Genomic DNA, 24,685 nt, shown 5'->3' on the forward strand with positions numbered 1-24,685 from the left:
AGTGTTTGCAGAGTTAGGAAAAGAACTGTAGAAAAAGTTGCCTTGCTTCCTTTTAGAGTATTAAACACAGCTTAGAACAGCTAAGAACATCACAGAACAGCCAGGCAGAGCAAAGCCGGCTCAGTAGAACTTCATGGGGTGGTTTACGATTTAGGATTTTATTGGATCCCCATTAGCTGGTGCAAAAGCAGCCGATACTCTTCCTGGGATCCACACAAAACATAAAACATGACATAATACATAACAATAATAGACAAGGACAGATCTAGGACAGAGATTTGATTTGATTTGATTTGATTTGATTTGAAACATACATTTAAAAAATATATAGAAATACAAAAGGTCCTGTGCTGACAAAACACTTAGCAAAAACATTTAACTTTACATAAACATACAAGTTATTTAGGTCAGCAAAGGGAGATGCATGTGCTGTGAGGTGTTGGTTTATTGTTTTTTTAAAGTTGATTTTGCTGTTTGCTTGGGTAATTTGAGATGTAAGGGCGTTCCAAGTAACAATGGCTATATACAATACTGTGCGTTGTTGTTTTGGACTTGGAGACTGTGAAGAGACCCCTGGTGGCATGTCTGGTGGGGTACATACAGTATGGCTCTTAGAACTGTATGTTATTTGATTATACAGACAATTTGGAATTTTCATCACAGTAATATTTCTCAAAAAAAGAAGTGATGCAGTCACATTTTTTTCTTCTATTTTAAGCCAAGTGAGACTGGCATGCATCTTGTTGATATTAGCCCTCTTTTTACAGTGAAGGGCAAGACGTGCTGCTCTGTTGTGGGCCAGCTGCAGCTTTCCTATGCCCTTTCTTTTTTTGCCTTGACCATGACAATTTGCAATCTAACGTAACACCAAGAAGTTTGCTCAGCAGCCATATCATTCGTTACCAGATTCAGCTGAGGTCTTAGGGAATGATTTGCTTTTAGTTTTAGATATGTTCAGGACTAGTTTATTACTAGCCACCCATTCCCTCTTTGTTAAGGGTTGCTGTGATTTCACTAGCTGTGGTGCTGATGTGTATAATGCTGAATCTTCAATGTACATAGACACACAGGCTTTGTATAAGGCAACTGGTAGATCATTAGTAAAAATAGAGAACAGTAAAGGACCAAGACAGCTGCCCTGCGGAATACCACACTTGACATGTTTTACATTTAAAAATCTTACATTAAAGAAGACCCTCTGTGTTCTATTGGATAGACAGCTCTCAACCCATGATCTGGTAGACGATGTAAAGCCATAACACATACGTTTTTCCAATAACAGATTATGGTCATTAATATCAAAGGCTGCAGTAAAGTCTAACAATACAGCTCCCACAATCTTCTAATTATCAATTTATTTCAGCCAATCACCAGTCATTTGTGTCAGTGCAGTACATGTTGAGTGCCCTTCGCTATTAGCATGCTGAAAGTCTTAATTTGTTCACAGATAAATAGCATTGTATCTGGTCGAACACCAAGCTAATTGGTTGGCTGTTAGAACAAGTAAAGGGCACTTTAACCTCCACGGGATCGGTGTCCCGTATACAAGATGGTTGAGCTAACGTGCGCTAATGTGATTAGCATGACTGTTGTAAGTAACAGCAAACTTTCCAGGACATAGACATGTCTTATATGGGCAGAAAGCTTACATTCTTGTTAATCTAACTGCACTGTCCAATTTACAGTAGCTATTACAGTGAAAAAATAACATTGCTATTGTTTGAGGAGAGTGCACAACAATAAAAAACCTATCACGGCAAATCAATTTTTACACTGCTCAAAAAAATAAAGGGAACACTTAAACAACACAATGTAACTCCAAGTCAATCACACTTCTGTGAAATCAAAACTGTCCACTTAGGAAGCAACACTGATTGACAATACATTTCACATGCTGTTGTGCAAATGGAATAGACAACAGGTGGAAATTATAGGCAATTAGCAAGACACCCCCAATAAAAAAGTGGTTCTGCAGGTGGTGACCACAGACCACTTCTCAGTTCCTATGCTTCCTGGCTGATGTTTTGGTCACTTTTGAATGCTGGCGGTGCTTTCACTCTAGTGGTAGCATGAGACGGAGTCTACAACCCACACAGGATGGCACATTAATGCGAGCTGTGGCAAGAAGGTTTGCTGTGTCTGTCAGCGTAGTGTCCAGAGCATGGAGGCGCTACCAGGAGACAGGCCAGTACATCAGGAGACGTGGAGGAGGCCGTAGGAGGGCAACAACCCAGCAGCAGGACCGCTACCTCCGCCTTTGTGCAAGGAGGAGCAAGAGGAGCACTGCCAGAGCCCTGCAAAATGACCTCCAGCAGGCCACAAATGTGCATGTGTCTGCTCAAACGGTCAGAAACAGACTCCATGAGAGTGGTATTAGGGCCCGACGTCCACAGGTGGGGGTTGTGCTTACAGCCCAACACTGTGCAGGACGTTTGGCATTTGCCAGAGAACACCAAGATTGGCAAATTCGCCACTGGTGCCCTGTGCTCTTCACAGATGAAAGCAGGTTCACACTGAGCACATGTGACAGACGTGACATAGTCTGGAGACGCTGTGGAGAACGTTCTGCTGCCTGCAACATCCTCCAGCATGACCGGTTTGGCGGTGGGTCTGTCATGGTGTGGGGTGGCATTTCTTTGGGGGGCCGCACAGCCCTCCGTGTGCTCGCCAGAGGTAGCCTGACTGCCATTAGGTACCGAGATGAGATCCTCAGACCCCTTGTGAGACCATATGCTGGTGCGGTTGGCCCTGGGTTCCTCCTAATGCAAGACAATGCTAGACCTCATGTGGCTGGAGTGTGTCAGCAGTTCCCGCAAGAGGAAGGAATTGATGCTATGGACTGGCCCGCCCGTTCCCCAGACCTGAATCCAATTGAGCACATCTGGGACATCATGTCTCGCTCCATCCACCAACACCACGTTGCACCACAGACTGTCCAGGAGTTGGCGGATGCTTTAGTCCAGGTCTGGAGGAGATCCCTCAGGAGACCATCCACCACCTCATCAGGAGCATGCCCAGGCGTTGTAGGGAGGTCATACAGGCACGTGGAGGCCACACACACTACTGAGCCTCATTTTGACATGTTTTAAGGACATTACATCAAAGTTGGATCAGCCTATAGTGTGGTTTTCCACTTTAATTTTGAGGGTGACTCCAAATCCAGACCTCCATGGGTTGATAAATTTGATTTCCATTGATAATTTTTGGCCCACATTACACATACAGTTGAAGTCAGAAGTTTACAAACACTTTGGCTGGAGTCATTAAAACTCGTTTTTCAACGACTCCACAAATGTCTTGTTAACAAACTATAGTTTTGGCAAGTCGGTTAGGACATCTACTTTGTGCATGACACAAGTAAGTTTTCCAACAATTGTTTACAGACAGATTATTTCACTTAAAATTCACTGTATCACAATTCCAGTGTGTCAGACGTTTACATACACCCAGTTGACTGTGCCTTTAAACAGCTTGGAAAATTCCAGAAAATTATGTCATGGCTTTAGAAGCTTCTGATAGGCTAATTGACATCATTTGAGTCAATTGGAGGTGTACCTGTGGATGTATTTCAAGGCCTACCTTCAAACTCAGTGCCTCTTTGCTTGACATCATGGGAAAATTTAAAAGAAATCAGCCAAGACCTCAGAAAAAAGATTGTAGACCTCCACAAGTCTGGTTCATCCTTGGGAGCAATTTCCAAACGCCTGAAGGTACCACGTTCATCTGTACAAACAATAGTACGCAAGTATAAACACCATGGGTCCACGCAGCCGTCATACCGCTCAGGAAGGAGACGCGTTCTGTCTCCTAGAGATGAACGTACTTTGGTGCAAAAAGTGCAAATCAATCCCAGAACAACAGCAAAGGACCTTGTGAAGATGCTGGAGGAAACAGGTACAAAAGTATCTATATCCACAGTAAAACGAGTCCTATATGGACATATCCTGAAAGGCCGCTCAGCAAGGAAGAAGCCACTGCTCCAAAACCGCCATAAAAAAGCCAGACTACGGTTTGCAACTGCACATGGGGACATAGATGTCCTCTGGTCTGATGAAACAAAAACGATGGTCTTTGGCCATAATGACCATTGTTATGTTTGGAGGAAAAAGGGGGTTGCTTGCAAGCCGAAGAACACCATCCCAACCGTGAAGCACGGGGGTGGCAGCATCATGCTGTGGGGGTGCTTTGCTGCAGGAGGGACTGGTGCACTTCAGAAAATAGATGGCATCATGAGGAAGGAAAATTATGTGGATATATTGAAGCAACATCTCAAGACATCAGTCAGGAAGTTAAAGCTTGGTCGCAAATGGGTCTTCCAAATGGACAATGACCCCAAGCATACTTCCAAAGTTGTGGCAAAATGGCTTAAGGATAACAAAGTCAAGGTATTGGAGTGGCCATTACAAAGCCCTGACCTCAATCCTATAGAAAATGTGTGGGCAGAACTGAAAAAGCATGTGCGAGCAAGGGGAGGCCTACAAACCTGACTCAGTTGCACCAGCTCTGTCAGGAGGAATGGGCCAGAATTCACCCAACTTATTGTGGGAAGCTTGTGGAAGGCTACCCGAAACGTTTGACCCAAATTAAACAATATAAAGGCAATGTTACCAAATACTAATTGAGTGTATGTAAACTTCTGACCCACTGGGAATGTGATGAAATAAATAAATGCTGAAATAAATAATTCTCTCTACAATTATTCTGACATTTCACATTCTTAAAATAAAGTGGTGATCCTAACTGACCTAAGACAGGGAATTTTTACTAGGATTAAATGTCAGGAATTGTGAAAAACTGAGTTTAAATGTGTTTGGCTGAGGTGTATGTAAACTTCCGTCTTCAACTGTACGTGAGAATGCTGTTCATTGACTACAGCTCAGCGTTCAACACCATAGTGCCCTCCAAGGTCATCACTAAGCTACTAAGCTAACACATCTGCCAAGTTGACCCTCAACACGGGGGCCCCTCAGGGGTGCATGCTTAGTCCCCTCCTGTACTCACTGTTCACCCACGACTGAGTGGCCGCGCATGACTCCAGCACCATCAATACGTTTGCCAACGACACAAAGGTGGTAGGCCTGATCACTGGCGACGATGAGACAGCATATAGGGAGGAAGTCAGAGACCTGCCAGTGTGGTTCCAGGCCTCTCCCTCAACGTCAGCAAGACAATGGAGCAGATCGTGGACAACAGGAAATGGAGGGCCGTGCACGCCTCCATTCACATCGACAGGGCTGTAGTGTAGTGGGTCGAGAGCTTCAAGTTCCTCGGTGTCCACATCACTAAGGACCTAACATGGTCCAAACACACCAACACAATCGTGAAGAGGGCCCGACAACACCTCCTCCCCCGAAGGAGGCTGAAAAGATTTGGCATGGGCCCTTAGATCCTCAAAAAGTTATACAGCTTTACCATTGAGGGCATCTTGACTGGCTGCATCACCACTTGGTATGGCAACTGCTTGGCATCCGACCGTAAGGCGCGTACGGCCCAGTACATCACTGGGGCTGAGATCCCTGCCATCCAGGACCTCTATACCAGGTGGTGTCAGAAGAAGCCCCCAAAAATTGTCAAAGACTCCAGCCACCCAAGTCATAGACTGTTCTCTCTGCTACCAACGGCAAGCGGTAACGGAGCGCCAAGTCTGGGATCAAAAGGCTCCTGAACAGCTTCTACCCCCAAGTCATAAGACTGCTGAACAGTTAATCAAATGGCTACCCTGACTATTTGTATTGACCCCCTTTTTATTTGCACTGACTCAATCGAACCGTCTCTATGCACACTCACTGGATTCTACCCACACACTCACACTACACTGGCATTCCAACACACACATGCGTACACACACAGTCTTGTATAACTAACCTTGTGGGGACACACAAATCAGTCCCATTAAAAATCCTATTTTTCCTAACCCTAAACCTAACCCTAACATTAACCCTAAGCCTAACCTTAACCTGAAAACCTAACCTTAACCTAACCCTAAAATTAACCCTAGCTCCGAACCCTAACCCTAAACCTAATTCTAACCTTAACCTTAAACCTAGTGGGGATTAACAAAATATCCCCAGTTGGTCAAATTTTTTTTGTTTACTATTCTTGTGGGGACTTCTGGTCCACACTAGGCTTGGGCGATATACCGTATACCGGGGTATTTGGAAAAAGCCATGGGATGGTTTTTCAATACCGTCAATACCGTTTAAACTATTTATTTGAAGTTTTCTTAATGAATTTGAATATCTGTAGCTAGTTTTTAAGTAAATACCTGCAGTCATCTTGTGAAATAAGGAGATAAAGAACATTGTGTTCTTCATTTCACCTGTCACATTCTTATGAAGCGTACAGTAGTCCCCAGTCACGTGTCACGTGGTGTTTGTTTACAAGCACAACGACGACGAGAGACCGGAGCCTTGTGAGTTACTCACTGTTGTACAGCATGCACCAGGTGATCTAATTACAGTATGGAATTCACAACTAAATGTATGCCAGCTAGATATTTTATAACTATTAAGTTAACTGTCTAAAATGTGCTAAATGCTCTGTAGTTGTGCATTTGGTTTACTAATTTAGTAGCTTGTTATGCAATCTAGCTAAGTGGTTAGCTTCTTCCAAAATCAAGCATTTGCTTGGTAAGAGCAGAGAATCCCCTCCTGGATCAAGAGCCTTGCTGGCAAATATTTGTTTTGTGCGTGCAGCAAACTGTGAGTAGCATTTTTTAGTTAGTTGTATAGTTTAGGTTAGAAACTGTACAAACTGTTTTTAATGCTCTCGTTAGCATTTAGTTAGCATTCTCTATGAGATTTTACATGTACTTCTCTATGAGATTTTACATGTACCTTCGGTTTACAGAGTATCAGTGGGGTTTGAAAACAGCACCCCTTGTGTTCAGTGCCGGTATTACCGAGTATCCCGTTATGGCACAATCTGGACACCGCCCAAACTTAGTCCACACACACACACACACACACACACACACACACACACACACACACACACACACACACACACACACACTGCATTCGGAAAGTATTCAGACCCCTTTACTTTTTCCAAATTTTGTTACGTTACAGCCTTATTCTAAAATTGATTAACTTGTTTTATTTTCTCATCAATTTACACACAATACCCCATAATGACAAAGCAAAACCAGTTTTAAAAAAATTGCACATTTATTACGAATAAAAAACGGAAATATTACATTTAAATTAGTTTTCAGACCCTTTACTTTGTTGAAGCACCTTTGGCAGTGATTACAGCCTCAAGTCTTCTTGGGTATGACACTACAAGCTTGGCACACCTGTATTTGGGGAGTTTCTCCCACTCTTCTCTGTAGATCCTCTCAAGCGCTGTCAGGTCGGATGTGGAGCTTTGCTGCACAGCTATTTTCAGGTCTCTCCAGAGATGTTCGATCGGGTTGAAGTCTGGGCTCTGGCTGGGCCACTCAAGGACATTCAGAGACTTGTCCCGAAGCCACTCCTGCATTGTTTTGGCTGTGTGCTTAGGGTCGTTGTCCTGTTGGAAGGTGAACCTTCACCCCAGCCTGAGGTCCTGAGCGCTTTGGAGCAGGTTTTCATCAAGGATCGCTCTGTACTTTTCTCCGTTAATCTTTCCCTCGATCCTGACTTATCTCCCAGTCCCTGCCGCAGAAAAACATCCCCACAGCATGATGCGGCCACCATCATGCTTCACCGTAGGGATGGTGCCAGGTTTTCTCCAGACGTGACGCTTGGCATTCAAGCCAAAGAGTTCAATCTTGGTGTCATCATCAGACCAGAGAATCTTGTTTCTAATGGTCTGAGAGTCTTTAGGTGACTTTTGGCAAATTCCAAGTGGGCTGTCATGTGCCTTTTACTGAGAAGTGGCTTCCATCTGGCCACTCTACCATAAAGGCCTGATTGGTGGAGTGCTGCAGAGATGGTTGTCCTTCTGTAAGGTTCTATCATCTCCACAGAGGAACTCTGGAGCTCTGTGGCCATCGGGTTCTTGGTCACCTCCCTGACCAAGGCCCTTCTCCCCCGAATGCTCAGTTTGGCCGGGCGGTCAGCTCTAGGAAGAGTCTTGGTGGTTCCAAACTTCTTCCATTGAAGAATGATGGAGACCACTGTGTTGTTGGGGACCTTCAATGCTGCAGACCTTTTTTTTCCACCCTTCCCCAGATCTTTGCCTTGACACAATCCTGTCCCTGAGCTCTACGGACAATTCCTTCGACCTCATGGCTTCTTGGTTTTTTGCTCTGACATGCACTGTCAACTGTGGGACCTTATAAAGACAGGTGTGAGCCTTTCCAAATCATGTCCCATCAATTGAATTTACCACAGGTGGACTCCAATCAAAACATCTCAAGGACGATCAATGGAAACAGGATGCACCTGAGCTCAATTTCGAGTCTCATAGCAAAGGGTCTGAATACTTATGTAAATAAGGTATTAATGTTTTTTTTATATATATATACAGTTTGAAACATTTCTAAAAACCTATTTTCACTTTGTCATGATGGGGTATTGTGTGTAGATTGAGGATGATTATTTTTTATTTGATCCAATTTAGAATAAGGCTGTAACGTAACAAAATGTGGAAAAATTGAAGTGGTCTGAATACTTTCCGAATGCACTGGACGCTGCTGCTACTCTGTTTATTATCTATTTTATTTTACCTTTATTTAACCAGGTAAGCCAGTTGAGAACAAGTTCTCATTTACAACTGCGACCTGGCCAAAATAAAGCAAAGCAGTGCGATAAAAACAACAACACAGAGTTACATATGGGGTAAAACAAAACAAAGTAAAAAATACAACAGAAAAAAATATATATATACAGTGTGTGCAAATGTAGCAAGTTATGGAGGTAAGGCAATCTATCCTGATTGCCTAGTCACTTTTACCCCTACTAACATGTATATATTATCTCAACTACCTCGTACCCCTGCACAGTGACTCGGTACCAGTACTCCTTGTATATAGTCTCGTTATTGTTGTTTTATTGTGTTATTATTTCCTTTGAACATTTTTGCAAATGTGTCTTACTTTTACACTCTGCATTGTTGGGAAAGGGATCGTAAGTAAGCTTTTCACAGTGAAGTCTACACCTGTTGTATTCGGCGCATGTGACAAATACAATTTGATTTGATACTGACTGTTAGCACTTGGTGACCTATAGCAACACTCCAAAAGAAGAGGCTTTAGATGAGGCAGGTTAACTTGCAACCACAACACTTCAACAACATTAGAGATGAAGTCATCTCTAAGCTTTAAAGGAATATGACTCTGAACATATACAGCAACACCTCCCCCATTAGCATTTGTCTATTCTGTAGATGTTATATCCTTGTATTGCTACTGCTGTATTATCAAAGGAATTATCTAAGTGAGTTTCAAAGCTGAACAATATATGAATGTTATCCGATGTTAGCAAGATATTGATTTCATGAATCTTATTTCTAAGGCTACATATATTAATATGGGCTATTTTCAGTCCTTTCCTGAGTAGCTTATCAGAGATAGAAGTAAAATGAAGAAAGAAAACCCAAAAAGCATGACAAGAACATGGTTTGGCCAATAGAGTCAGTCAATCAGGCACTTGTTAGTGTCAGTTGGTGTATGTGTGTGTGTGAGATGTGGGGCTGAAGCTCCTAACCCGGAAGCTTGGCTCTCTCACTACACCCAGTCTTTTGGGAGGGAGGGTGGACAATGAGCCGGTCGTAGCGGATTTAATCAATGTCCCCTCTCTGGCAGCTTTCATGGCTTGGATAAGTTATTTCCCCCCCGCACAGCTTCCAAGTAGTCTTCGTTAAGGAAGATGTTGGTTCCTCTGAAGTTCTTGGCTCTCTCCAGAATAGCCATCTTGTCCTTAAACCACAGGAACCTGACCACTATCGGCCTCGGTCTATCACCTGGGATGGTTACAGGTTTTCCAGACCTGTGGGAGTGCTTCACCTCAATCTTCTTATGATCCATCTGCAGCTTTTCAGTGATCATTGTTTTTATTTTCTCCTCAGACTCTGCCCAGTTCTCATGTGAAGACTGGTATGCCATCCACAACGATATTATTCCTCCTGGATTATCCCTTTAGATAGTTTGTTTTCCCAGTCATTGTGAATAATGATTCACAGACAGTGCTGATGTCATCTTGCGTAGACTTACAGTTTGTGGTCATCTTTCTGCAAGTCTCTTTCAGGACATCCACCTCTCACTGGGACAACTGAAAACTGTTCTTAAGGTCCTGGACCTCTCTGGTCAGATCTGGTCAGATCTATGCAACGGTACCCCCCTGTATATATAGCCTCCCTACTGTCACTTTATTTTATTGTATATATAGCCTCCCTACTGTCACTTTATTTTACTTCTGCTCTTTTTTTCTCAACACTTTTTTGTTGTAAAATAAATGCACTGTTGGTTAAGGGCTGTAAGTAAGCATTTCACTGTAATGTCTGCACCTGTTGTATTCGGCGCATGTGACCAATAAAATTTGATTTGATTTGATTTGAGATCGTCCATTATTTTGTTAGTTGAGTCCATCAGTATTTGAACAAAGCTCTTGAAGCTATTTTCCTGTTGTTGTAACAACTGCTTGTAGAACCATTATTGTTCGTTTAAAAGATCCTTCATCTGTGATAGAGAAACTGTCCTCTCCATTACTCCCACCTATGCTTTGGATTTCATGGTAGCAACATAGACTAGCATTGGTGCCCCACACAGTTCCAGACAGGGCAGGTCACAGGGCAGATGGAAACAGCAACAAACAGCAGGGATTTAGAAAGTCACAGGCCCGGGACAATCCGCGGTCCCAGCCCAGCCACAAGCGCTATCCGCGTTGCGGGCTGTGTTCAAGCTGTCAAGGAAACGTTGCTAGCTTGATAGCTAGTCAGCTATGCTAGCTGCTACGCCAAGCAACTCTTCAGACTTTTGGTTGGCAGGATCCCTGGACAGATATAGCGGTCCCAGCAACTGAGGCTAACCAGGTCGCGGGATCCAAATTCAAAAGGTCACTAGTATCCAAACTTTTTCAATAGAACACTTTTTCAGAGACTTTCAAAACAACAAACCGAGCTCTCCCTTGTTCCGCGTTCAGCACACCTCTCTAATCCGTCTCTGTCTCTGCCCTGCCTGGTCTATCACCCCCTCTCATACTCTCTACTGCCCCAAACACACACTGTACACTCCTGACCTGAGTCCTCTCGTGATATTAGAGGAAGTGGGGACTTCATCATGGCCAAGGGGTAGATCTTCAGAACAAACTAATTTCTTCAAATTAGGTGAATAAATACACTGTCATCTCAGTGTAATCAAGTTTAATACTGTTGCCACTGTCTTTAACCACTGTCAAAGCATTACTTAAAGAAGACATATATACTTTTTCTTGTCAAAAAGTAAAACCTCTTGGTAATATACAACATCCTGGATATGCAAATCGTGCTTATTTTTTGGGGGGATTCACACAACTTCAATCCCAGCAACAACGCACGTCTGTCATGTTCAGTTCCAATCACAGACTGACTACTCGGAGACCTCCATATCCACACTGTTATATCTTTCCTCCCTCTCTCTGTGTGTTTGTGTGTGTGTGTGTGTGTGTGTGTGTGCGGACACGTTTTACTATACTTGTGAGTACCAAAAGTCCTCACAAGAATAGTAAACCAACTAAAACCTAAAATACACTACAAGTTCTCCTGCAACAGGGTGATAAAATTAAGATCTTACATGTGTATCTGTCTGTCTCTCTCACCGGAGACACACACACACGCACGCACACACACACACACACTTTCCCAAGGTCTTAGTAGCAGGAGAGAGTGGGAGCTGTTTAGCACAGGGATGATGAGATGCCGTTGACATGGAAACCACATGAATTTACAGTGTGGCAACATGGTGAAATCACCTTGATGACAGAAACATACAGATCCTTCTCAAATATATCAGGTCATCTAGTGCCAACTGCCATATCCATGACAATATACTAATAAAGAACCTGATATTGAAGAACCTAATGGCTATATGCCAGAGATCAAATGCATGGACCAGCTAATAATGTGACACCGGACTGGAGGAGGAGGAGATTACATCTGCAATGAGGGACAGGTAGTAGTGGAAGTCCGATTTTTCACCCTGTCCACTCCAGCACACCAGGGCGAGTATCAACACAAAGCATCTCAGAGTAGGAGTGCTGATCTAGGATCTGTCCATATAATCTTATTCATTATGATCTAAAAGGCTAAACTGATCCTAGGTCACCACTCCTGCTCCGAGACGCTTTGTGGATACGGGCCCATATATACATGATACAATCACAGGAGTGTATATACTCAATACATGACTCGTAGTAACTTGATGAGGGACATTCTGCTCACCTTTCTTGCGGACCACCTCCTCAGACTCAGGTTTGCGTGTGACAGAGACCACCTTCATCAGCAGGCTGTTGCCCCCCTGTCTGATCAGAGACACCACCTGCTTATGGCCCACCTTCACCACGTTCACTCCGTGCACCTGGAACACAAACACGCACGAATGCCATGCACGCGCGCACACACATATGGCTGGAGGTCAAACAGAGAGCTGAGAGGCAGTGGGTGCTAGTCCATGGGGTTGGAGAGGAGATCGGAGAAGAGGAGAGGGGGTGTGGTTACCTCTATGAGGAAGTCTCCTGTCCTAAGCCCTGCCCTCCAGGCCACTCCCTCCACATCGACAGACTCCAGGTACTGGAGGGCAGGAAACGCTGGTGTTGGGGTGAACTCCTCAATAGGCGTCTCAGCTGGGAACACACAGAGAGAATTACTTGATTTATATCCAAACATGGACAGATGTTTCAACACAAGAAATACACACAGTATTAATCTTGGAATCTTCTGCAAGGTACACTGAATGGTGAGAGATACATCTAAAGTATCACCCACGCACATCTGCCATGGAAAAGAGCACACACCATAAACTCGTAGAGGTACACATAGATGTAGATACACACAGCAGCCTGTAAGTGAATGTGTGTGTGTGTGTGTGTTTATAATAGTGTGAGATGGACTCTATAGTGCATTAGGAACGATGAGGTGGTGTGACAGGGAGAGACCCTTTCACTCAACCGTATTACTTTAATCACTCTCACACTGAAAATCAGATCAGGCACACACACACACACACACACACCTGACTTGTTAGCTGAGTGTGTCTCTGCCTGAGGATAGAGCTACTGTTCACTACACACACCCTCCATTTAATCCAATTGAGTCCAACTATACCACTTACAAAGGAGAGTTCCCAGAGGCAACTGCAGTGTGTGTGTGTGTGTGCGTGTGTGTGTGCGTGCATACATGTGGGACATGACCCCACTATGAAAGATAATCAATTCAGTTTTATCTGAGGCACTTGGGAAGATGGAGGGAGAGAGAGAAGAAGACAAGTAGAAGAGAGGAGAGAGGGAGGGATACATCTAGAGTGGGGGAAAGTTGACTGATGGAAATTGGAAAAGGAGGAGAAAAAGTTAGAGAAATTGAAATATTGAAAAGAAAGCTATTGGCTCTACATTAGACTCCATGTCAACTGTTTGTTGATCAGGAGGAAAGCTACAGACTAGTCTCTCCCTCTCTCTCTAGCCTTCATAGCTTTAGCGTTTAGAGAGAGTGTTTAAGGTAGAGAGAGTGTTTAAGGTAGGGAGAGGAAGAGAGCGAGGGGAAAAAAAAGATGAGTAAGAAAGAGCTGGAGAGACAGAGCGGGGGAGAGAGGCAGGTAGCATAGCGGTTAAGAGTGTTTGGACAGTAACTGAAAGGTCGCTGGTTCGAAACCCTGAGCCGATTAGGTGAAATATCAGTCGATGTGCGCTTGAGCAAGGCACTTAACCCTAAATTCTCCTATAAGTCACTCGGGATAAGAGTGTCTGCTAAATGAGGAAAATAGAAATATAGAGATGGAGGAGCAGCAAAAACACTCAGAATCCTGGGTTTGGTGGCCGCGAGGGGTTGCTATAGTAACCAGCATGGAGAGCAGGCACGTGCAGTTGTGTGTGTGTGTGTGTGAAGTAGTAGAGGATAAGGACTAATAGTAAAGCTGAGTGAGGAATAAAGAAGAGGGAGGGAAGGGGTGAAAGAATGAATCAAAGAAAGACAAGAGTGGAATAGAACAAAATAAACACAGTGAAGGAGTCAATGAATGAGAAAAAATAAGGGAGGAAATATAAAGATTGGAGAAAAATAGTCATTTCTGTCTCCCTGAACACAATGTGTGAGGAACAGATGGGGGAGTCAACTGGCAGTTCATTCTAGGATGACGCCACCACAATGGCTAGACACACACACACACACACACACAGAGAGAGAGAGAGAGAATGTGGTGTTGACCAAAGCCAGTCATGTTGACTCATAGGTAAATAAGTCATACTATGTGAAAGAGGTCTAGAACTCCTTACATCAACCCCACCACATCCCATACCCCACACTCAGAACACCTGCAGAGGGGCTCACAGGCCTGTAATGACACACACACAGACAGCCTATGACATGAAGAAAGTAGCTAGCAGGGCCTTGGAGGTGACAGTGATCAAGACAGCCTGCTTTAGTAATAAGGTATAAAGTCGAGCTTTGTGAAAATATGTGTTTGACACACAAGGCTGGTCCTGGAGGTATATAGAGAAAAGTTGTCTGTTCCAGTCTTATGGCCAAGCACTAAAACACTTGAATAATGAACAAAGGTATTCACCTGTGTGTGTGTGTTTCCTACCTTTGGCTCCCCGCAGGACGAAACCGAAGCCTTCGTTTTCTTTCTTCTGCAACATAGCATTCTTCTCCTCTATGATGTAATCACTGGAGAGCAGAGAGGAGAGGGACAGCAGGTAAGAGTCCAGCAAAAAATTCATTGAGAGAAGAGACAGAGAGACAGCGGGAGAGAAGGAAGAAGAGGGGAGAGAGAGCCAAGGATGGTAGAGAAAGGGGGACAGGGATGGGAGGTGAGGGACAATGAGAGAGAGAAAGAGGGAATGAGAGAGAGGGATAGATAGGGGAGAGAAGGGGGACGGATAGGGAGTAGAGAGAGAGAGAGGGGTGGGGGGCGATGTAGGGAGAGAGGAACCCAATGGCTTTGCAAACAAACACACACACACGCACAAACACATCTGAACCTCCTTCTCTGATGACCCAATCAACTTAAAAGCCTAGCTCAGGGTTCTCTTGGGTCTGTACAGTACCTACAGTCCTTGCAAAAGTATTCATCCCCCTTGGCGTTTTTCCTACAATGTTGCATTACAACCTGTAATTGACATTTATTTTTATTTGGATTTCATGTAATGGACATACACAAAATAGTCCAAATTGGTGAAGTGGAATGAAAAAAAATAACTTTCTAAAATATTAATAACAGAAAAGTGGTGCGTGCATATGTATTCACCCCCTTTGTTATGATGCCCCTATATAAGATCTGGTGCAACCAATTACCTTCAGAAGTCACATAATTAGTTAAATCAAGTCCACCTGTGTGCAATCTAAGTGTCACATGATCTGTCACATGATCTCAGTATATATACACACCTGTTCTGAAAGGCCCCAGAGTCTGCAACACAACTAAGCAAGGGGCACCACCAAGCAAGCAGCACCATGAAGACCAAGGAGCTCTCCAAACAGGTCAGGGACAAAGTTGTGGAGAAGTACAGATCAGGGTTGGGTTATAAAAAAATATCAGAAATGTTGAACATCCCACGGAGCACCATTAAATCCATTATTAAAAATTTTAAAGAATATGGCACCACAACAAACCTGCCAAGAGAGGGCCGCCCACCAAAACCCACGGACCAGGCAAGGAGGGCATTAATCAGAGAGGCAACAAAGACACCAAAGATAACGCTGAAGGAGCTGCAAAGCTCCACAGCGGAGATTGGAGTATCTGTCCATAGGACCACTTTAAGCTGTACACTCCACAGAGCTGGGCTTTACGGAAGCGTGGCCAGAGAAAAGCCATTGTTTAAAGAAAAAAATAAGCAAACACGTTTGGTGTTCGCCAAAAGGCATGTGGGAGACTCCCCAAACATATGGAAGAAGGTACTCTGGTCAGATGAGACTAAAATTGAGCTTTTTGGCCATCAAGGAAAATGCTATATATGGCGCAAACCCAACACCTCATCACCCCGAGAACACCATTCCCACAGTGAAGCATGGTGGTGGAAGCATCATGCTGTGGGGATGTTTTTCATCGGCAGGGACTGGGAAACTGGTCAGAATTGAAGGAATGATGGATGCCGCTAAATACAGGGAAATTCTTGAGGGAAACCTGTTTCAGTAAATAGTTATGCACGCTCAAGTTTTCTGTTTATTGTGTGTGTGTGTATTTGTATGTGTGTGGGTGTGTGTGTATGTACAGGAAAGTACTAGCAAATGCAATATAAGTACAGTTGAAGTCAGAAGTTTACATACACCTTAGCCAAATACATTTAATCCTAGTAAAAAATCCCTGTTTTAGGTCAGTTAGGATCACCACTTTATTTTAAGAATGTGAAATGTCAGAATAATAGTAGAGAGTGATTTATTTCAGCTTTTATTTCTTTCATCACATTCCCAGTGGGTCAGAAGTTTACATACACTAAATTAGTATTTGGTAGCATTGCCTTTACATTGTTTAACTTGGGTCAAACGTTTTGGGTAGCCTTCCACAAGCTTCCCACAATAGGTTGGGTGAATTTTGGCCCATTACTCCTGACAGAGCTGATGTAACTGAGTCAGGTTTGTAGGCCTCCTTGCTCGCACACACTTTTTCATGTCTTCCCACATATTTTTCTATAGGATTGAGGTCAGGGCTTTGTGATGGCCACTCCAGTACCTTGACTTTGTTGTCCTTAAGCCATTTTGCCACTTCTTTGGACGTATGCTTGGTGTAATTGTCCATTTGGAAGACCCATTTGCGACCAAGCTTTAACTTCCTGACTGATGTCTTGAGATGTTGCTTCAATATATCCACATAATTTTCCTTCCTAAAGTTGCCATCTATTTTGTGAAGTGCACCAGTCCCTCCTGCAGCAAAGCACCCCCACAGCATGATGCTGCCACCCCTGTGCTTCACGGTTGGGATGGTGTTCTTCGGCTTGCAAGCAACCCCCTTTTTCCTCCAAACATAATGATGGTCATTATGGCCAAACAGTTATATTTTTGTTCCTTCAGAGGACATTTCTCCAAAAAGTACGATCTTTGTCCCCATGTGCAGTTGCAAACCGTAGTCTGTCTTTTTTATGGCGGTTTTGGAGCAGTGGCGTCTTCCTTGCTGAGCGTCCTTTCAGGTTATGTTGATATAGCACTCGTTTTACTGTGGATATATATGCTTTGTACCTGTTTCCTCTAGCATCTTCACAAGGTCCTTTGCGGTTGTTCTGGGATTGATTTGCACTTTTCGCACCAAAGTACGTTCATCTCTAGGAGACAGAACGCGTCTCCTTCCTGAGCGGTATGACGGCTGCGTGGTCCCATGGTGTTTATACTTGCATACTTTGTTTGTACAGATGAACGTGGTACCTTCAGGCATTTGGAAATTGCTCCCAAGGATGAACCAGACTTGTGGAGGTCTACAATTGTTTTTCTGAGGTCTTGGCTGATTTCTTTTGATTTTCCCATGATGTCAAGCAAAGAGGCACTGAGTTTGAAGGTAGGCCTTGAAATACATCCACAGGTACACCTCCAATTGACTCAAATGATGTCAATTAGCCTATCAGAAGCTTCTAAAGCCATGACATAATTTTCTGGAATTTTCCAAGCTGTTTAAAGGCACAGTCAACTGGGTGTATGTAAACGTCTGACACACTGGACTTGTGATACAGTGAATTATAAGTGAAATAATCTGTCTGTAAACAATGGTTGGAAAAATTACTTGTGTCATGCACAACCGACTTGCCAAAACTATAGTTTGTTAACCAGAAATTTGTGGAGTGGTTGAAAAACGAGTGACTTCAACTGTATGTATAATGTGGGCCTTTCATCACCGTCTCTGAGTGTCGTCTCTGTGTTCCCTCCTAATGACTGAGATTCCAGGGATAGGAGATAAGAACAGAGGAGTTTGCCTCTCCCATTCAGGAGGAGGAGAAAGAGGAAGAAGAGGAGGAGGAGTGTCTGCTTGCGGAGAAATATTAAATTATCTCACGACTAATAAGAGAGTAGTCACAAGTTGATTTGGGTGAGTGAGTGAGTTAGTGTGTGTGTGTGAGTGCAATATTATGTAAGTTCAAACCACACAATTCAATCCTCAAAAACAACAGCACATGTATTCCCAGCGACATTCCAGCACTCTATAGACACACAGTAAAAGCAGCATCATGTCCCATTCTCAGCAACACCCATATACTATTGACTGACTGACAGACTGACTGTCAGATCCCACGGCTGACACCAGATAGCCCATAGAGTTAGTGAAGCAGAAGAATGAGAGTGTCAGTGTCCCAAAAGTCTCATTGGTTAGTAGACATCCCAACACTACACACACTGGCATGGGAGATCTGGAGTTTGGCCTTGTGTTAGCTGTTTGCCATGACCGCTGCCCAGCCACTTACCCATGGCAGATAGAGGCCCTGCTGACGGGGCCTGTAGACCCGTGAGAAATAGTCCTGTGTCAGGGGGCAGATATACAGTACCATTTAACTAGAGGACATGCTAAATACAGAGAGCTATACGGTTTATAGATATGCCTATAGTTCAACATCCCTTCCTCTCCTCCCCCCTACATATCCAACTCCAGCTCAAACGTTTTCCCCTTCATAGCTCCAGAATACCTTGCTTTATGTTTCCATTCAACCAACCATGTTCTCAATCTCTCTAATGTTGCATTCACAATTCTATTAACTCCCATTTAGATACAGCTCAACTCAGGCATTTTGAAAATATCTTCCATACATTCATATGCAAAAAAGCATACCCTGTAGCAGAATCAAATTCCACAATGTAATTATACAGTCTTACATATAATAATGTTCCATAAACCCTCTAAGTAGCAATTCACAGTAGCATGCCAAAGACTTCTATTCACAGACTTCCATTCAAGAGCTTTGACATTCTCTCCTATTCAGCTGCTGTAGCTCTCACATACTCTTCATGACTCACTATGTACCCATTGTTAAAGCGGTGGAGAATCTCTCTCTCTCTCTCTCTCTCTCTCTCTCTCTCTCTCTCTCTCTCTCTCTCAGGGGAAACAACGCTCTGATACAAAGCGCCTCTCTCCTGACAAGCTGACTCTGACATTTAGAGTGAATTTACATCAGAACACAGTCCTATAGAAGCTCATGTTCTACTGTCCTTTCTCTCAGCCTGCACTCACACACTACTTTATTACAGACGTCATATGCAATACATTTCAGAGAGAGACAGACAAGGAAGAGACATACTCAAACACATGCACACATACGTTTCGGTAATGGGAGCTTAGTTTTGTATAAGGCCTGGGTTGAGCATGGGACTCATGCAAGCAGAATGCACTGACACTGTTTCACCACTAGATGGGAACAGCATCACATAACTCTCATTATACACTCCCCTTTGTATTTCAAATCAAATAAAATTTTATTTGCCACATGCACCGAATACAACAGGTGTAGAAATGCTTACTTACAAGCCCTTAACCAACAGTGCAGTTTTTAAGAAGAAAAAAAAGTGTTAAGTCAAAAATAGATAAGTAAAAGAAAAGCAAATAATTCAAGAGCAACAGTAAAATAAAATAACAGTAGGGAGGCTATATACAGGGGGTACCAGTACAGAGTCAATGTGCGGGTGCACCGGTTAGTCGAGGTAATTTAGATAATTTGTACATGTGGGTAGGGTTAAAGTGACTATGCATAAATAATAAACAGAGTAGCAGCAGCGTAAAAGAGGGGGTTGGGGTGGGGGGTGGGGCATTGCAAATAGTCCGGGTAGCCATGATTAGCTGTTCAGGAGTCTTATGGCTTGGGGGTAGAAACTGTTAAGAAGCCTTTTGGACCTAGACTTGGTGCTCCGGTACCGCTTGCCGTGTGGTAGCAGAGAGAACAGTCTATGACTAGGGTGGCTGGATTTTTAGGGCCTTCCTCTGACACCGCCTGGTATAGAGGTCCTGGATGGCAGGAAGCTTGGCCCCAGTGATGTACTGGGCCGTACGCACTACCCTCTGTAGTGCCTTGCGGTCGGAGGCCGCGCAGTTGCCATACCAGGCGGTGATGCAACCAGTCAGGATGCTCTCGATGGTGCAGCTGTAGAACTGTTTGAGGATCTGAGGACCCATGCCAAAAATGTTCAGTCTCCTGAGGGGGAATAGGCTTTGTCGTGCCCTCTTCACAACTGCCTTGGTGTGTTTGGACCATGATAGTTTTCTGGTGATGTGGACACCAAGGAACTTGAAGCGCTCAACCTGTTCCACTACAGCCCCGTCGATGAGAATGGGGGCGTGCTCAGTCCTCTTTTTTTCCTGTAGTCCACAATCATCTCCTTTGTCTTGGTCACGTTGAGGGAGAGGTTGTTATCCTGGCACCACACGGCCAGGTCTCTGACCTCCTCCCTATAGGCTGTCTCATCGTTGTCGGTGATCAGGCCTACCACTGTTGTGTCGTCAGCAAACTTAATGATGGTGTTGGAGTCGTGCCTGGCCATGCAGTCATGGGTGAACAGGGAGTACAGGAGGGGACTGAGCACGCACTCCTGAGGGGCCCCCGTGTTGAGGACCAGCGTGGCAGATGTGTTGTTACCTACCCTTACCACCTGGGGGCGGCCCGTCAGGAAGTCCAGGATCCAGTTGCAGAGGGAGGTGTTTAGTCCCAGGGTCCTTAGCTTAGTGTTGAGCTTTGAGGGCACTATGGTGTTGAACGCTGAGCTGTTGTCAATGAATAGCATTCTCACGTAGGTGTTCCTCTTGTCCAGGTGGGAAAGGGCAGTGAAGCAAAAACGTTTAATTTGGCTCTATACTCTAGCATTTTGGATTTGAGATCAAATGTTTTATATGAGGTTGGATGTATTTGCAGTTTGTTTTGGTTGTACTTCAGATTATGTTGTGCCCAATAGAAATCAATGGTAAATAATGTATTGTGTCATTTGGAGTAACCTTTATTGTAAATAATAATATAATATGTTTCTGACGACTTCATTAATGTGGATGCTATCATGATTATGGCTAATCATGACTGATTCGTTACAGAGGCATATACTGTATATCATACCCCCACAAAAATGCTAACCTCCCCTGTTATTGGTAATGGTGAGAGGTTAGCATGTTTTGGGGGCATGATCTTTGTGCATCTGCAACTTTCTCAAATCCAAAATGCTGGAGTAGAGGGTCAAATATATATTTTTATCTTCACTGTCCAAACATGTGTGGTGTGTGTGTGTGTGTAAGTGTGTAAGTGTTTGTGTGTGTAACTGTGTGTGTGTAACTGTGTGTGTGTATGTGTATTTGTGTGTGTCTTACCTGTATGAGGTGACGTTGTCGTAAGATCCCACAGTGTAGTGTCTGAACAGTCTCTTGGTGCGATCCTCTCTTGTCTCTGTAAAACAAAGCAATACACTGTCAGTATGTGTGTGTGCGTGGTCTCATTTGGTCACTAAAAACCCACCGTGAAATTCGCCGTCCGTCCAGGTAAGCAGGACGTCGGGAGATTACTTCAAAACAGGCCACAAGGGGCAACAATGAGTGCTATTACCATCATGTAGGCTTGGGTTTTGCTAAGGCGTTGTGGAAGGGGATGGCGAATGTGCATAAGCCACGAGCTCCGGCTCCAAGAGTCACATGTTCAATCCCAGTGCTAGGCACCCACACACACTGCTCCCTGCTAAACGACAATCTGCTGAGAGGCCATTGGAGTTCTTAATTGTACACTAGTGTTTGTGTGTGTGTTTATGTGTGTGTATGCATGGATGTGTGTGGGTGTGTGATGGCGAGAGCGTTTTTATTACTGTTTTAAAGCGTGTGTGTATTAGTGTATTGAGTTGATGATATTTTGTTTCTGGACATTCACTCCACCCTGTTTGTCTGTCTGTCTGTCTGTCTGTCCGTTTGAGTGAGTGACAGCTGCCAGCTTTGTCCAATACAAGAGTATTCCAGAGTTTCTCAACACCAAAGCACAGGAAGACCAAACAAACCCCTCTCTCTCTCTCTCGCTCTCTCTCTCTCTGTCTCCACTGCTTGCTCCATCACCTACACACCTCACAATTACTCTCTCTATCCCCCCTTGACCCTTTCTCCACCCATCTCTCCATTAGCCCTCTTGTCATCCTCTTCCCGATTCCCCTCTACGCCTCTCTCTCCCTCATTCTCTATCCCCCTCTCTATCCCTCTCTCATTTTATCTCTCTCCTTGTGGTGTCTCTGTCTAAGGTGTTAATGAGAACAGGCCCACTAGCCTTACTCTCATTACAAATGCATAGACTTCCCCCATTCCCCTCCACTCCAAAAACTCACATGCATGTGTGTGCACGCCCACACACACACACACACACACACACACACACACAAAGAAGCAGAGGACTAGGCTGAGCAGGGATAGGATGAGATGCCTATACTTACAGACAGACAGTCGATAGAGGAGACAGGCATCCACTAGTACACTGTCTGTCTGTCTGTCTGTCTGTCTGTCATATAGTGACAGTGTGATGTGGGTTAAGGGGTTGAGGGGAGGTTGTGGTGAGTTATATTTGGGGGAGAAAGTCAAAGATGAGTCAGCACTTCAGCAGAGCTAGAGTACTGCTTCCCTTTATACTTGACAATGGCTGGAAATAGAGAAAACATATCAGATGGTATTGTGTGTGCATGAGTGTGTGAGTCAGTGTGTGTGTGTACAGGATGGTACTAGCAGATGCAGTGTAAGTGTGTGTAATGCGGGCCAGTGTCTGATGCCTGCAGCCCACAAGCATCTAAACACTGGGCTCAGATAGCGCTGATAACCTGGACTACACCTCCACACACACACACAGCTATGTCTTACTCTACTTGTGAGTAAAATGTCTCCACACACACACACACACACAGAGAGAGCTAGAGAGATAGAAAGAGAGAGAGAGAAAGAGAGAGAGAGAGCAAGAGAGTGAGAGAGAGTTCTCCTGTGCAGACAGACACAAAGACAACAGATGGACTGAGAAGCACCGGGAACATCTCCCAATCTGTTTTAGAAGTTCAGAATCTGGGAGGAGATTTGAAGCAGACACTTTATTCACACACACACACACACACACACACACACACACACACACACAGAGAGAGAGAGAGACAGACAGAGAGAAAGATAGATTGGTTTGAAGCCATGGCATTGTTTAGATAGATTAGCACACTCTGCCAACAACAGCGCATATAAATACAGGTCATCTGAGTTCATTAACCTGTTAACAGGTTAATGAAGTCAGATTACCTGTATTTATACGCAATGTTGTTGGCAGAGTGTGCTAATCTATCTGAACAATGCCATGCCATTGACGCCATGTTGGGAAATAAGATATTTGAAAGTGTAGGTTTGAAATTAAATATGTCACCAATTACTGTTCCAAAAGGATAAAAACAACAAAAAAAGTCTGATCTTTTACCTACTGGTGGCGCTGTAAATATGAGCAAATCCCCATAGGAACACACCATTTTAAAAGCACAGGGCTTGAGCAATGTGTCATGCCTTAACTTACAGGAATTATATACAGTCGAAGTCGGAAGTTTACATCCACCTTAGCCAAATACATTTAAACTCAGTTTTTCACAATTCCTGACATTTAATCCTAGTAAAAATTCCCTGTCTTAGGTCAGTTAGGATCACCAATTTATTTTAAGAATGTGAAATGTCAGAATAATAGTAGAGAGAATGATTTATTTCAGCTTTTATTTCTTTCATCACATTCCCAGTGGGTCAGAAGTTTACATACACTCAATTAGTATTTAGCAGCATTGCCTTTAAATTGTTTAACTTGGGTCAAACGTTTCGGGTAGCCTTCCACAAGCTTCCCACAATAAGTTGTGTGAATTTTGGACCATTCCTCCTGACAGAGCTGGTGTAGCAGTGTCAGGTTTGTAGGCCTCCCCTTGCTCGCACAACTTCCTGACTAATGTCTTGAGATGTTGCTTCAATATATCCACATAATTTTCCTTCCTCATGATGCCATCTATTTTGTGAAGTGCACCAGTCCCTCCTGCAGCAAAGCACCCCCACAGCATGATGCTGCCACCCTCATGCTTCACAGTTGGGATGGTGTTCTTCAGCTTGCAAGCAACCCCCTTTTTTCTCCAAACATAACGATGGTCATTATGGCCAAACAGTTCTGTTTTTGTTTCATCAGACCAGAGGAAATTTCTCCAAAAAGTAAGATCTTTGTCCCCATGTGCAGTTGCAAACCGTAGTCTGGCTTTTTTATGGCGGTTTTGGAGCAGTGGCTTCTTCCTTGCTGAGCGGCCTTTCAGGTTATGTCGATATAGGACTCGTTTTACTGTGGATATAGATGGTTTTGTACCTGTTTCCTCCAGCATCTTCACAAGGTCCTTTGCGGTTGTTCTGGGACTGATTTGCACTTTTCGCACCAAAGTACATTCATCTCTAGGAGACAGAACACGTCTCCTTCCTGAGCGGTATGATGGCGTTTGGTGTTTATACTTGCGTACTATTGTTTGTACAGATGAACGTGGTACCTTCAGGCGTTTGGAAATTGCTCCCAAGGATGAACCAGACTTGTGTGGGGGGGGGGGGGGGGGGGGGGGGGGGGGGGGGATTCTTATGACACTGCCAGCAGTAAGATTTTTGTTAGACAAGGCCTGT

At 44.0% G+C, this 24,685-nt stretch overlaps 1 protein-coding gene across 1 annotated transcript in view; it reads right to left on the reverse strand.

Moving 5' to 3' along the window:
• LOC311135306 (SH3 and multiple ankyrin repeat domains protein 3-like) overlaps positions 1-24,685 on the reverse strand; it is a gene marked incomplete at both ends in the record, with an annotated part of 230,889 nt that overhangs the window by 19,192 nt on the left and 187,012 nt on the right. The window contains 4 exon segments of the mRNA XM_084169256.1: positions 12,343-12,478; positions 12,619-12,743; positions 14,699-14,781; positions 21,371-21,446. Coding sequence (XP_084025382.1) covers positions 12,343-12,478; positions 12,619-12,743; positions 14,699-14,781; positions 21,371-21,446 — 420 coding nt within the window.

The sequence above is a fragment of the Coregonus lavaretus genome (genome assembly GCF_964263955.1).
Source record: "Coregonus lavaretus genome assembly, chromosome: 9".
In the NCBI taxonomy this organism is placed as follows: Eukaryota; Metazoa; Chordata; class Actinopteri; order Salmoniformes; family Salmonidae; genus Coregonus; species Coregonus lavaretus.